Genomic DNA, 12541 nt, shown 5'->3' with positions numbered 1-12541 from the left:
ATTGTTTAAACTGCTGAGGAGTTAATTAAACAAACATTATTTCTCACTCATTCTGGAAGTATTGTAAACATATGTCAAACTAGGGTAAGCATGTGTCAGACACCAAATAGCCATTGTTTAAAATGTGCTGTGGTGTCATTAAACAAATGTTATTTCTTGTCCTGTCTACCTGCTTTGAGGAAGCACTTCTCTTGCTGTGATGTGTATATATACACCTGTTTGTAATCTCGTCCAAATGTGTGGACTATGATGGAAAGCTATGCAAAGTAGGGTTGTACATACTGCTAATCATTCATACAATGTTGGTGGATATCTGTCAGGGCCCCGTTCCATGAAGCGATCTTAGCACGTAGCTATGCACTTAAGGTGATCTTAGGGCTAAGATCGCTTTGTGGAACGGCGCCCAGGGCCGTAGCTAGGATTTTTTGTTTGGGGGTGGGGGCAACAGAAGTTAAGAGTCTAAAACTCCTTAAACGGTTAAGAAGAAAATTTTATCTAAGTTTCTATAATGCTTTCTGGATTTGGATTTTGGAAACTGATTCCCTCACCCTCCTTCCTCCGCAATAAAATGAGAAAAATAATAATCAATGGTTAGTAAATTAAAAAGAAGCATGATTAAAATATTAATGCAACTGCCCCCCACCCCACCCCTAGCTATGGCACTGTAAGTGTTGATTGGATACCATGACCACTGGCTGACCATTGATTACACTAAAAGTTGAGATTGGATGATATTTTGTTGGTTATTTAATGTGAAATAGACCCCTAGCTATGCAAGATGTTTGTCGTTCGTGTAACTTGTATGTAATGTGAATACTTTTACCTATGATGATTTTGAAATGATCAGATTACGGTTGTGTGTGTATTGCTATTGCTGTACAGTTGCTATTACTGTACAGTTGTACTGGATCCTATGACATTTAACCTTTGGTGCATTTGAAAAGTGAAGTCAAAGTCTTATCTCCACTAGTGAATTGTATTTTGAAACTTGTACTATGTATATGTAATATAGGTTACAGTTAATTGTTGCCAATAATGATACATGTATATAATATTTGTCTGTTTCTTTGTTGTGGTTTTTTGTTGAGTTCTATGTTTCAAATTAATATGTTCTAGGTGCTCTTTATGTATGTAAACAATAGCTTACAGTATATAGGGATAGTAGAGCTGTTTCTTATTGGACACATGTAATTATCATTAAAAAAATAAACATACAAAAAAAAGAGAAAGAAACCCTACTCCAAACAATCATTAAACTTTATGAAGATATGTATTCATCATAAACCATTCAAATTTAAAAATGGCAGATCATGTTTTGTCACAATTTAAGTCCTTTTTTTCTTCTTTTTTCTTTTTTAATTAATTAATTTTTATATCTGCTATACAGATTTGTTTGGCGTCTGTCCATCAATGTTTCCTTTATTGTCTACAGTTTTGATTAAATTATTCTCAAACTTGGTACAATGATTCTCTGGGGCACTTGCCACAAATGAATACAGATATTTTTTAATTTTTATTAAATTAAAAAAAAAAAAAAAATCTTCTAACAGTTTTGATTGGATAGTTCTGAAACTTGGTACTATGATTCTTTGGGGGCTATCTTCACAAACTAATAGAGATATTTTGGCAATTTTGAATTTGCTGATGTTTTTTTTTTTAATTTAAACATTTGAAATAGAAATTTAACATTTTACTAATTAATGAATTATTTACTACCGACAAGATTGAAAATTAAATAGCGGAGCCATTATATCATAATCACATAATAATGATCAGGTTTAAAAAAAGAAGAAGAAATAAATCGTATAAGAAAAGGTGTATGGAGATATATTATAATATGACAATTACAAAAAATATGATTCATGGCTGCATGGATGTTTTGCATTAAACTAATGCCATGTCAGTCTAACTTGTATGTTCATGTCTTTTAACATGTTGCCAAAGAAGTTGGTCAGTAGATCACAATAAGGATTAACTTGTAATGGGTTTAGATTTGTTGTGTGTGTTTGTGTTTAGCTTTCAGTCGGACACTCGTTGAGTGTAACTTGCATGTAGTTGTTTATCTTGACACATGTAAAATATTTTTCTTTGTTTTAACATTTATGCATTTATTAGTCTGTGTTCTGTTTTTAAGTTATTTCAACTGCTTATATAGTATGTTTATATAGTTAACGCTTCTGTTTATTACTAGTTTGTCTGTCAAAGTTGTATAATGTTGTGCTTGTCTCTTCAAAATCATGTACATCAAAGAAAATCGTATCAGTGATAAAAAAAAATGTTACAAGCTAGACAGGCGAAGTCCTGAACCAACACTTAATTGATATATACAGGAAATTTGGAGATCAATATTGAGTTCACACAACTATAATTATGTCTCATTGGATAACTCTTAAACTTGACAAACATGGATATTATAAGGTGGTCTTTACAAATTGTCATCTACTACTGACAGAACAACTGAATACTGTAAACCGGATTAATATTGCAACAAGGTTTTTTCACGAATACGCACCTTAGCGCAAGTTCGCGACGTTTAAATTTTGCAAATGACCGCTGACATCTGTAAAAAATAATGTGGGTGCAGATAATATGTGCATATAAATTTCACAACTTGAGATTGGGTGCGAACGACACAAAATTAATACGCACACAATTTTTTCCCCGGTTTACAGTGATATGTTTATGTTAAATTATGGATTTAAATACTAGTATGTGTATTATATTTTATTTCCAGTAAAAGTAAGATTTTTGAACACTACTATTTAGTTGTATTAATCTTCATGTTATTGTTTTACAGGTGATTTAGCTTCATGGGGCCAAGATGGACTTTTCTTTGTGTACTGTTTGTTGGTTCTTATTCAGTTTAGCGAGTGTTGTTCGTGCCATATAATTTATAATTGCTTTATTTTGCTGCCATAATCATGTTGAATACTTTATTTCAAGAAATCCAACTGCTTACTTCAAACACTGTGTACAATGTATGTGTGTGTGTTTCTGTGGAATATTGTCTATTTATTTGCTGTTTATTTACGGTTTATTATATGTATGGTTATCTGGGAATTTGTTTTTATTTACAAAAAAAAAGTTTTGTGGTCCTTTGATTTTTAAAATAAAATGCCCCAAACCTTTTTTTTCTTTTTAAAAAAAAAGAAGAAATTTAACAGGAATAATGTCTTTATTGCAAGTGATATCATTCAGAATACAGTTAGACAATTATGTTATATATCGGAGTTTTATACAATGCCCAAATAGTTTGTTAATTATTTAATGGTGGATTACTTATAGCGACTATTTGGTCTTATTATAACAAACAATTAGATTTTTAGTAGATTTGAGTCAGGTGGTGCTTATACCACGGTTATAATACAGTTTTGATAAGATTAGGGTCATATAGGTTTACAAACAGTGGCCTTCACCTTTCTCTGATGCGGTTGTGGTAGGTTTGGACAATCAGTTAATTTATGTATTTTTTTAATGCATTTGTTGAGAGCACACACGTGATTTGCATGTGAAAATTTTAATAATTACTATTATCTTACTAATGTTATTAACAGAAGAAGTATGGTCATTACTTATATTGACTTCATGAACAAAGTATGTGCCATTTCTTTTTTTCATCATAAAACTGGTAAACTAAATCAAAATTGGGATCAATTTAATTACTTACTCCCTGGTTAGGCCATCGGTCTAAGGCTGGTAGGTACTGGGTTCGGATCCCAGTCGAGGCATGGGATTTTTAATCCAGATACGACTCCAAAACCTGAGTGAGTGCTCCACAAGGCTCATTGGATACATGTAGGTGTAAACCACTTGCACCGACCAGTGATCCATAACTGGTTCAACAAAGGCCATGGTTTGTGCTATCCTGCCTGTGGGAAGCGCAAATAAAAGATCCCTTACTCCATGTTGTAAAAGAGTAGCCTATGTGGCGACAGCGGGTTTCCTCTTAAAAACAGTGTCAGAATGACCATATGTTTGATGTCCAATAGCCGATGATAAGATAAAAAATCAATGTGCTCTAGTGGCGTCGTTAAATAAAACAAACTACTTTTTTTCAATTACTTACTCTGTCCATCTTTACATCTGTTTGGGCAAGTTGAGGTGTTTAGCGTAAATAAACATTTCACTTTTTAGTTTTGTTAATATTTAGGTATTCTAGACACAAACCTGGATATGACATTTGGAAAATAATTGTTAAAAATTCTGAGATATATAATTCAACTCATTTAAGGTGAGAAGTAACACAGATTTACAGAATCTCCCCCCCCCCCCCCCCCCCCCCCCCCCCTCCCATCACCAAATATGCAGCAAGTTTGGAATTAGCAAGACAAAAATCAGAACGGTCTGGTTGTATCCTTGTTCTTTGATGCAAAATTCACAATAACCCATACTTTTCTTTATTTATATTTCTTTTCTTTTTTTTGACAAAGGTCTTTTTCATCTGTGATAACCTGAGAATTTACAGGGTTAACATATATTTTAAGTTCTTGTGTGTTGATTGTATGTACCAGTATATATTTTAACTGTGACAGTGGCATTGTTTACCCATTTTATGGAGATTTCCCATCAGTCGGTGCTCTGCCATTTGTACAAAGTTTGTTTATCACTAACAGAGTTCAAATGGATTTCAATCCAGGGCCTAATTCACAAAGCGCTCTTGGGCTCTGCTGGACAACAAAGCATCCTCTTTGTAAGTCTTTTAGCACTGCACTGCGAGATTGCAAATTTGCAAGAGTTTAGTAAATTAGGCCCCTGGTGAATATGAAAGTTGTTAAAATGAAACCAGGGCCGGTTGTTGGAAAGTTAGTTAGCTTAACCAGTGGTTAACAAATTTTAAAATCTGCCTTAATTGTTCAATTCTTTGATATCTACTTCCTTTTCAATGAACCCTCTGATGCATTTTTAATGCTGTAAAGTTGTTGATGAAAATTATGCCATAGACTAGTTTCTTAACCATTGAGATATCTCTTGGATTACAGAGGGCCATATAATGAAATTTGACTGTATAATCATTCTTAATAATCAATATCAATGAGCCCAAAACCACCCCTGGTGATAAACTAGGTATGTCAATTATTTGTTGTCCGACTTTGTCATTTATGATGTAATTAAAATGTAATACTCTTTATTCATAACTTGTGTAATGTACTAATGCATTGTTGTAAAAAAAACCCCACAAGGATCAGAAATGGTAAAGAAAAGCCATGCCAATTAGCTGGAATTTTGTGGACCAGTTTTTATTTTTATTAGAATTCATAAAAGGATGTTGTTATCATGACATAATTTTGAACCAGATATTTATAACCATGGCTGCAATAAAACATTTATTTAAAAACATTTGTTGTTATTTTTATACACAGTAATATAAGAATCGATAGTTTTTGGAAGAAAAGTGGGCATGATTTTTTAAATTTTAATAACACAATAATAATACATTGTATAAGCTAGCCATTGTCTATAGCTTATGTACATGTATTAATAAATACTTACCAAACTGAACAGGCTTGTGATGATTTGGAAAACACAAACCTACATCTTGCATGCCTTCAGAAAAAATTTAATGGACAATACGGGGGGGTGGGGGGGTCGAAACCATCATTCGAAGCAGATTTTTTTTCCTTTTTATAAATCCATTTTCCAGGAGATTGCGACTCGAACCTAGAAACTTCCCTCACTAGTCTAGACCCCCTTCTGCATAATTTCCTGCATGTCTGTTTAACATTACCTCAGTACAGTGTGTCTGCAGACTTGAAATGAAAATAGATAAAGTTGTAGGCTTTATTTGCGGCTGCGGGAGGGGAATGTCCTTTGTCGAATACACTTATAATATAGACATGAATGGGAAAACAGACAATACACCCTTATAAACCAGTGTTTTATTGCAGAAGGAGCTCAATTTGAAAGTATAAAAGTCAATTACACACTCAATTGCGAGGAAATAAGCAAATAAAAATGTAGACAATCTTTTTTTTTTCCCCAAAAAGGAGGAAATAAAGGAGATCTAGCAGAATCATGAAATAAAGGAGATTCTTTGAAATAAAGGAGACGTGGACACACTGCAGTAGTTTAAAATACCTCTTCATGTGTCGTCAGTATAATTGTAACATTTGGTATTTGTGTGAACAAACCTGAACCTGTTGATTCCACATAAAAATTACTACTAGTTAGTTTTTGTTTAATGACACCACTAGAGCACATCATGAAACATTTGGTAATTTTGACATAGTCTTAGAGAAGAAACCTCCTACATTTTTCCAATTGTAGCAAGCGATGTTTTATATGCAGCATTCCACAGACCGGATAGCACATACCATGGCCTTTGTTATACAAGTTGTGGTGCACTGACTAGCATGAAGAGTACTACTAATGAATATATAGTCTTAGAGAGGAAACCTGCTACATTTTTCCATTAGCAGCAAGGGATTTGTATATGCACCATCCCACAGACAGGATAGCACATACCATGGTCTTTGTTATACAAGCTGTGGTGCACAGACTAGCATGAAGAGCATGACTAATTAATCATCAGCTACTGGATACAAAACAGGTGGTAATTCTGATACATAATCTTTAGAAAAACCCTGCTACAAGGAACATTTATATGCACAAATTCCCCGACAGGACAGGACAGCACATACCATAGCCGTTGATATACCAGTTGTGTGGCATTGGTTGAGGTGGGTGGGGGTAGGGACGACCTAATGGGTTAAGTGAGGAAGTTCCACCATATGACCCAAGCACTCCAAGTGAGCAATAGCATTCTGCCGATGGGGCTAAATCTTGCTCAAAAGAAAATTTGGTATATACCAGTTTTGCAGGGCTAGCTCTGGCATTCGCCAAATTCGCCAATTGCGAATTTCAAAAACATATGGCGAATTTTATTTTAATTTGGTGAATTAATTTCATGAAATAATTGAAATTTTGTTTAAAATAACAGGGTTTCTGCAATTTTTGAAGTTTAATAAATAATTTGGCGAAATGTTCTGTGGAGCCAGAGCTAGCCCTGAGTTTTGGATAACACTGGGTAACACTAGAAACAAAATGGGACCACTTCGGTTGGTTTGGGGCGGTAGGCTTGGTCGATCGTACAACTGTGCACATTATTAGAGATCTACTTCTGGATTTCATTTTGTTCCACCTGTAGAAAAGTTGTGAGTAGATTTGCACAAACAGCTGAAGCTTGTCAACATAACAAAATATTTTCTATGAAAATGTTCTTAACTCCTTGAACATCAAAGCAATTACACACAGAAACTCAGCTTTAGGCAGTTTTGTTTTTTTTGTCCAGCAAAATTGTTGAGATGTATAAGTACAGATTTTGTACTGTAATCACTTCGTATGTCACTTTTTAAGCATTGGCAATCAATGTCAATTGCTGTTTTTTTTTGTTTATTCTACATAATATTATGCTTCAGTTCATTTTAGACTGTGCTACAAAACTACATACTGCCAGCTGAATATAAATGTTCATCCGTAAAGAAGCAATTACACTGCTTAGAAAATATACAGAAGCACAAAGAGGAGTTGTCTCCCCAACACACACACACGGCATGAAACATCAACTAAACGACATCAGAGAAAACACTGTGGTGTAAGCATGGTAAAGTTTGGGTGGATGTGTGTTCATGTAGTGTGTCTGGCTTGTCTTGAAGTGATTCTGTACGACTGCCTTGTCGAAATCCGACGACGGCACTGGATTTAGCGGATACTGGAAGCCAACCTCCCCATTGCCGAAGAAACCCAGCAACGGTGTTTTAGGAAAGTATTTGTGAAATATTTTCGATTCAACGTCGGGTTCCTGGTAATGGTTCTGGCCTCGACCGATGCACGCGAACATGAACGCGAGACTGTTTTCTTCGGGCAGGCCGACGTCTTTCAGAGTTTTTATCACTTTAGCCACTTCATCTTTGTTCTTGACGTCGTCTTTAAGAATCACCGACGCGACCTGCAGGTTTTCTCCACCAAATCCTACGCAGCATAAAAATGGACTGTCCATCCTGTAAATAGAGCAAGTTTAACTATGTAAACATTTCCTTCACAAAATCCACTGGCATGAAAACTGACAGGTTAATGAGCGATGTCACAGTTTCAATTTGAATTACGTCTCCACATTGACAAATGACGAGCAGCTATCTCAGTGGATAGAGTTACTGTACTTTACTATTTTAGTCGAGGGTTTTCGGGGGGAAACCACTATTCATGCTGCATTGCAGTCAGGGTTCACACTAGAATTGTTTTTGTTTGAGTCAATTTTCAGATATATAGGATATTTGTTTGGAAATGATTAAAAAATGGATAATTTAAAAGACATTTTGTTAGCCAGCTACTAAATGTTATAGCCACTTTGTATGAAAAAAAATTGCACTTGGCTAATTTGGCAATGGGCAGGATGAGTCCTAGAAGTACCGTACAAAGGGGCAGGCCCCTGGAAGTACCTTACAAAATAAAACGCACTTGGTGCAGATCTTGTATTAACCCATGAAAGATGCTAGTTTGAGACTTATTTGGAAAAACTTGCTTTTTAAAGAACAAATGGATTAGGCACAAGTTATACAACTTACTAGGCCTTATGTACTAATGTATACAAACCTGTTGAGCAAAATATGCACAAATATTTGAACACATTAATATTAATAAATTAAACTTTAACTATTAAAATATCCAGAAAGCTTAAAAAAACCCCCACAACATTTAACATGTATCAAAGATAAAAAATTTAATGAATATCACAAAAGGTGATTAAGACCCCCTCCCCACTGCCAACCTCTCAAAATAGCTCATTTGGACTTTAAGATTAGGTTAAACAATAAATTATACTTAAATACTATGTACACTATTAAAAAACACCTGTGAAGGTTTTCAAACAATAATTACGTGTGATTGTTTTTCCAGGCGGGAGGACACACAACATTGTCGACGAAGCCACCCACAACCAACGGATGATTGTACATTTTGTAGAGTGAAAAACTCAGTTCCTGCGAGCAGAAAGGTTCGTCACACAGAAAGGTGATCATTTTCAGAAGCCGGTCTCTTGGAATGAGAGAAAAATCAAATTCATTCTCCTTCGCTGTGTCATTCCAGTAGCATGCTAACACATTGCCCTGGTCACTGTCCAAGTACATTTGGGTAATATCCACTTGATTCATCTCCGCGAAACAAACGCACGACATCGCAAGCACGCCTTCCATTTCTTCAGTCTGTTTTAAGTTGCTGCTGGTTCCTGCAATGATTGAAACAGAGGAAAATGTGTCAGTATAGGCTTCTCGTTCAAACCTATGAGAATAAAAATTACAAATGGGTTAAAGGGACATTCCTGAGTTTGCTGCATTGTAAGATGTTTCCGACTAATAAAATATTTCTACGATTAAACATACAATATCAGTGTCTGTATATTCAATGTGTTTTTGGTCATCTTAATATTTGTAAGAAGCCCAAACTGGATTTTGTCTTCAAATAATTTAGTATGTATGAAAAAATTATGTTTTTGGAAATAAAATATTTTTTAACCTAGTACAAATATTAGTACGATAAGAAACATGTTTAATATACAGCCACTAATATTTTATGCAGAAAAATATATTTGATATGTAACTACAATCGTTAAAAAGTCTTTGTTAGTCGATAACATCTTTAAAAGTTCAGCAAATTCAGGAATGTCCCTTTAGTAAAAATACATTCAAATGATGAGAAGAATGATGAATGCTACTGCTAGAACCGGCCTTGGTGGCATCGCAGTTAAGCCATCAGACATAAGGCTGGTAGGTACTGGGTTTGCAGCCTGGTACCGGCTCCCACCCAGAGCAAGTTTTAACGATACAGTGGGTAGGTGTAAGACCACTACACCCTCTGACAAATCACTAACCCATAATCGTTCTTGCTATTTTCAGAGGCACAAGGTTTATTGGCTTATTTCTAACCAATATTATAATACATGTCCATATCTGGGTGTTCATTACATTCTAAAGCAGGAGGCAGTTGGAGATAAGAAGATGGCTATATCTACTGAGTAATCATTAAACACACACTGTTTCTGCAAGAAGGGGCAAATGGTAAAATTACACACCCTAAAATGTTATGATCGGTTTAATTTTTCATGTACCTACAAATTTTCTGGCAGAAAGCCCGACACATGCTTTACAATAAAGAGTTAGCTAATTATTGTATTATTTCATGCAGTGTCTATGGCATGTGCTATACAATAATACCGGTAAAGTTTAAACTGTGCAAGAATAAAATTTACATACATGGATTATCACCCTTTAAGATTAACTTTAGTAAAGAGAAATTAATATTTTATTTTTCAACACAAATACAAACTATTTCTTTCACAAGAGATAACCTTTTGAAGCCTGTTGCATGAGTTAACCTAATAACACAATAATCCAGAAATGTTAGTTAAATATCAAGTAAAAAATATATACCAAAATTAAGTAAACTGACATGCAGATTATCTCCCTTTAATTAACTTCACTGATGCTTTCATAAACAAAAACAAACTACATACATTCTTTCACACAAGATACATATCTGAAATAAGTTGCACAAATGAACTTGTCAACACGATAACTGAGAAACCAGTTACAGTTTGGTTTCTTTAATGACACCACTAGAGCACACTGATTTATTAATCATCGGCTATTGCGTGTCAAACATTTGATAATTTTGAAATATAGTCTCAAGAAACATGCTACACTTTTTCGTTAGCAGCCAGTGATCTTTTATGTGCACCATCCCACAGACAGGATAGGACATACCATAGCCTTTGATATACCAGTCGTGGTGCACTGGCTGGAATGAGAAGTAGCCCAATGGGCCCATCAACAGGGATGGATCTTGCACCAGACAAATGCTTTACCACTGGACTAAAAAAATAGTTTTTTGTTTAATGACACCACTGGAGCACATTAATTAATCAATCATCGGCTATTGGATGTGAAACATTTGGCAATCTGACACGTAGTCATCAGAGGAAACCCGCTACAATTTTCCTAATGCAGCAAGGGCTCTTTTATACACACCATCCCACACAGGATAGAACATACCACAGTCTTTGATATACCAGTCGTGGTGCACTGGCTGGAACGAGAAATAGCCCAATAGGCCCACCGACGGGGATCGATCTCAAACCGACCATGCATCAAATAAGTGCTTTACCACTGGGCTACGTCCCACCCCTTATCACTGGACCGTGTCCAGCCCTAACTGAGAAATCTTACCAATGACTCCATCAGCTGATATTGCACACAGCTGACATGCTTCAGGAAGTTGTCTGTTCAGATATTCGACAATGTCAATCCGCTCTCTTTTCGCCGCTCGACTGCGACGCCCATTGGACTGGTGCACTTTCACTGGCTCATCGAACAGATTGGTCGAACAAAACAAAAGAACAAACTTGGGTTCAACTGGAAGATTCTGAAAGTATCAAAATACAACATCAGTTTAGTACTAGTAGAATTAAAAAAATATAGCATTATGTTAAAAGGCAAGACAGCCCCCCCCCCCCCCCCCCCCCCCACTACAAAAGTAGACAGTAACAATGCTGACTCTATATCAAAAAGGATCAGGATGAAATGAAAATAAAATCACTTCGGATCTATTAATATCTACAGGTATTTCTTGTCCTGTAAGTGCTGTTAGCGTAGCAAGTAAGTTTGCTTCTTGTTTACACAGTTATGTTAACTCTCAATTTTACCTGGTTTTATTAAACAAACCTTTATAAAACGTTTAACATCCGACACAATGTTCTTAACACCATTCTTGTCATTTTCTTCTTTGAAATAATTCCACACAACTGCTTTTCTAGAATGTTTCACCTTCTTTGCTGCGGCATGCCACACTTTACAAACTCTGAAAAAACAAACACAATTAATTACACTTACAGTACCAAATTTAAAGTAAATACATACGTGTTAAACAATTTAAGTTTGTGAACATGTTAGGAGTGGGTCTGTAGTGTCGTGGAGGTTTTTTTTAGCAGTGGCTTGTGTGTTCTCTAGCCCTATTCTGTTTATGTGTGACAACAGGGCTATAGTTCCCAGTTACTGTTAAGACTGAAATGGTCAGCTTTGAAATTTCAAGCAAGCCAAAGAGTTGTTCAGTACTGCCTCTAACATACACATATTTTCTTAAATCTGATACAACAACTTTTAATTTGTTTTATTTCGGAGTTTCCTAACAAAACAAAATTTATATGTCACTGACTGGTCCAATAAATTATTACAAAAATAAATTTTGCATTGAATAAAATTCACAAAATACCGGAAGTGAGAAACTACAAAGCCAGTGGCGATACCTTGAACAGGTATTGAGCCTTTTCGCAGTAAGACATCGAAAAATGTTTTCAAGAATAAATGGAAAGCTTGTTAACACGTATGAGCACAGTTCTGTTTCGTCATCAATGTGTTCGTGTTGAGACTGAAAGCGTGTCGTAGATTCTTCGACGATGTTCTCTCCAAGTACTTCCATTTTCGTGAGTCTTGATAAAATAAGACGGATGCTGGTAGCAATTTTACGGAATCAGTCTATTATTTCAGCCTCGATT

The 12541-nt window shown here is 35.3% G+C and overlaps 1 protein-coding gene across 1 annotated transcript; it reads right to left on the bottom strand.

Moving 5' to 3' along the window:
• Positions 1 to 5861: 5861 nt before the first annotated feature.
• On the bottom strand, positions 5862 to 12494 carry LOC121386357 (F-box only protein 22-like). The gene is made up of 5 exons (XM_041517240.1): positions 12293 to 12494; positions 11712 to 11847; positions 11217 to 11412; positions 8875 to 9220; positions 5862 to 7997 (listed from the first exon to the last, which is right to left on the bottom strand). The coding sequence occupies exons 1-5, from the start codon at positions 12463 to 12465 to the stop codon at positions 7559 to 7561; spliced, it is 1290 nt and encodes a 429-aa protein (XP_041373174.1). The 5' UTR covers positions 12466 to 12494; the 3' UTR covers positions 5862 to 7558.
• Positions 12495 to 12541: the final 47 nt, after the last annotated feature.

Source organism: Gigantopelta aegis, chromosome 2 (assembly GCF_016097555.1).
Source record: "Gigantopelta aegis isolate Gae_Host chromosome 2, Gae_host_genome, whole genome shotgun sequence".
In the NCBI taxonomy this organism is placed as follows: Eukaryota; Metazoa; Mollusca; class Gastropoda; order Neomphalida; family Peltospiridae; genus Gigantopelta; species Gigantopelta aegis.
This window is presented reverse-complemented; position numbering and strand designations above follow the sequence as displayed.

Coding starts and splice junctions, on each gene's coding strand:
- LOC121386357 (XM_041517240.1), bottom strand. CDS start 12,465: ATGGAAGTACTTGGAGAGAACATCGTCGAAGAATCTACGACACGCTTT. Junction 11,848..12,292: donor AGGCTCAATACCTGTTCAAG/GTATCGCCACTG, acceptor TTGTTTTTTCAG/AGTTTGTAAAGTGTGGCATG. Junction 7,998..8,874: donor GCCTGGAAAAACAATCACAC/GTAATTATTGTT, acceptor CTCTATTTACAG/GATGGACAGTCCATTTTTAT.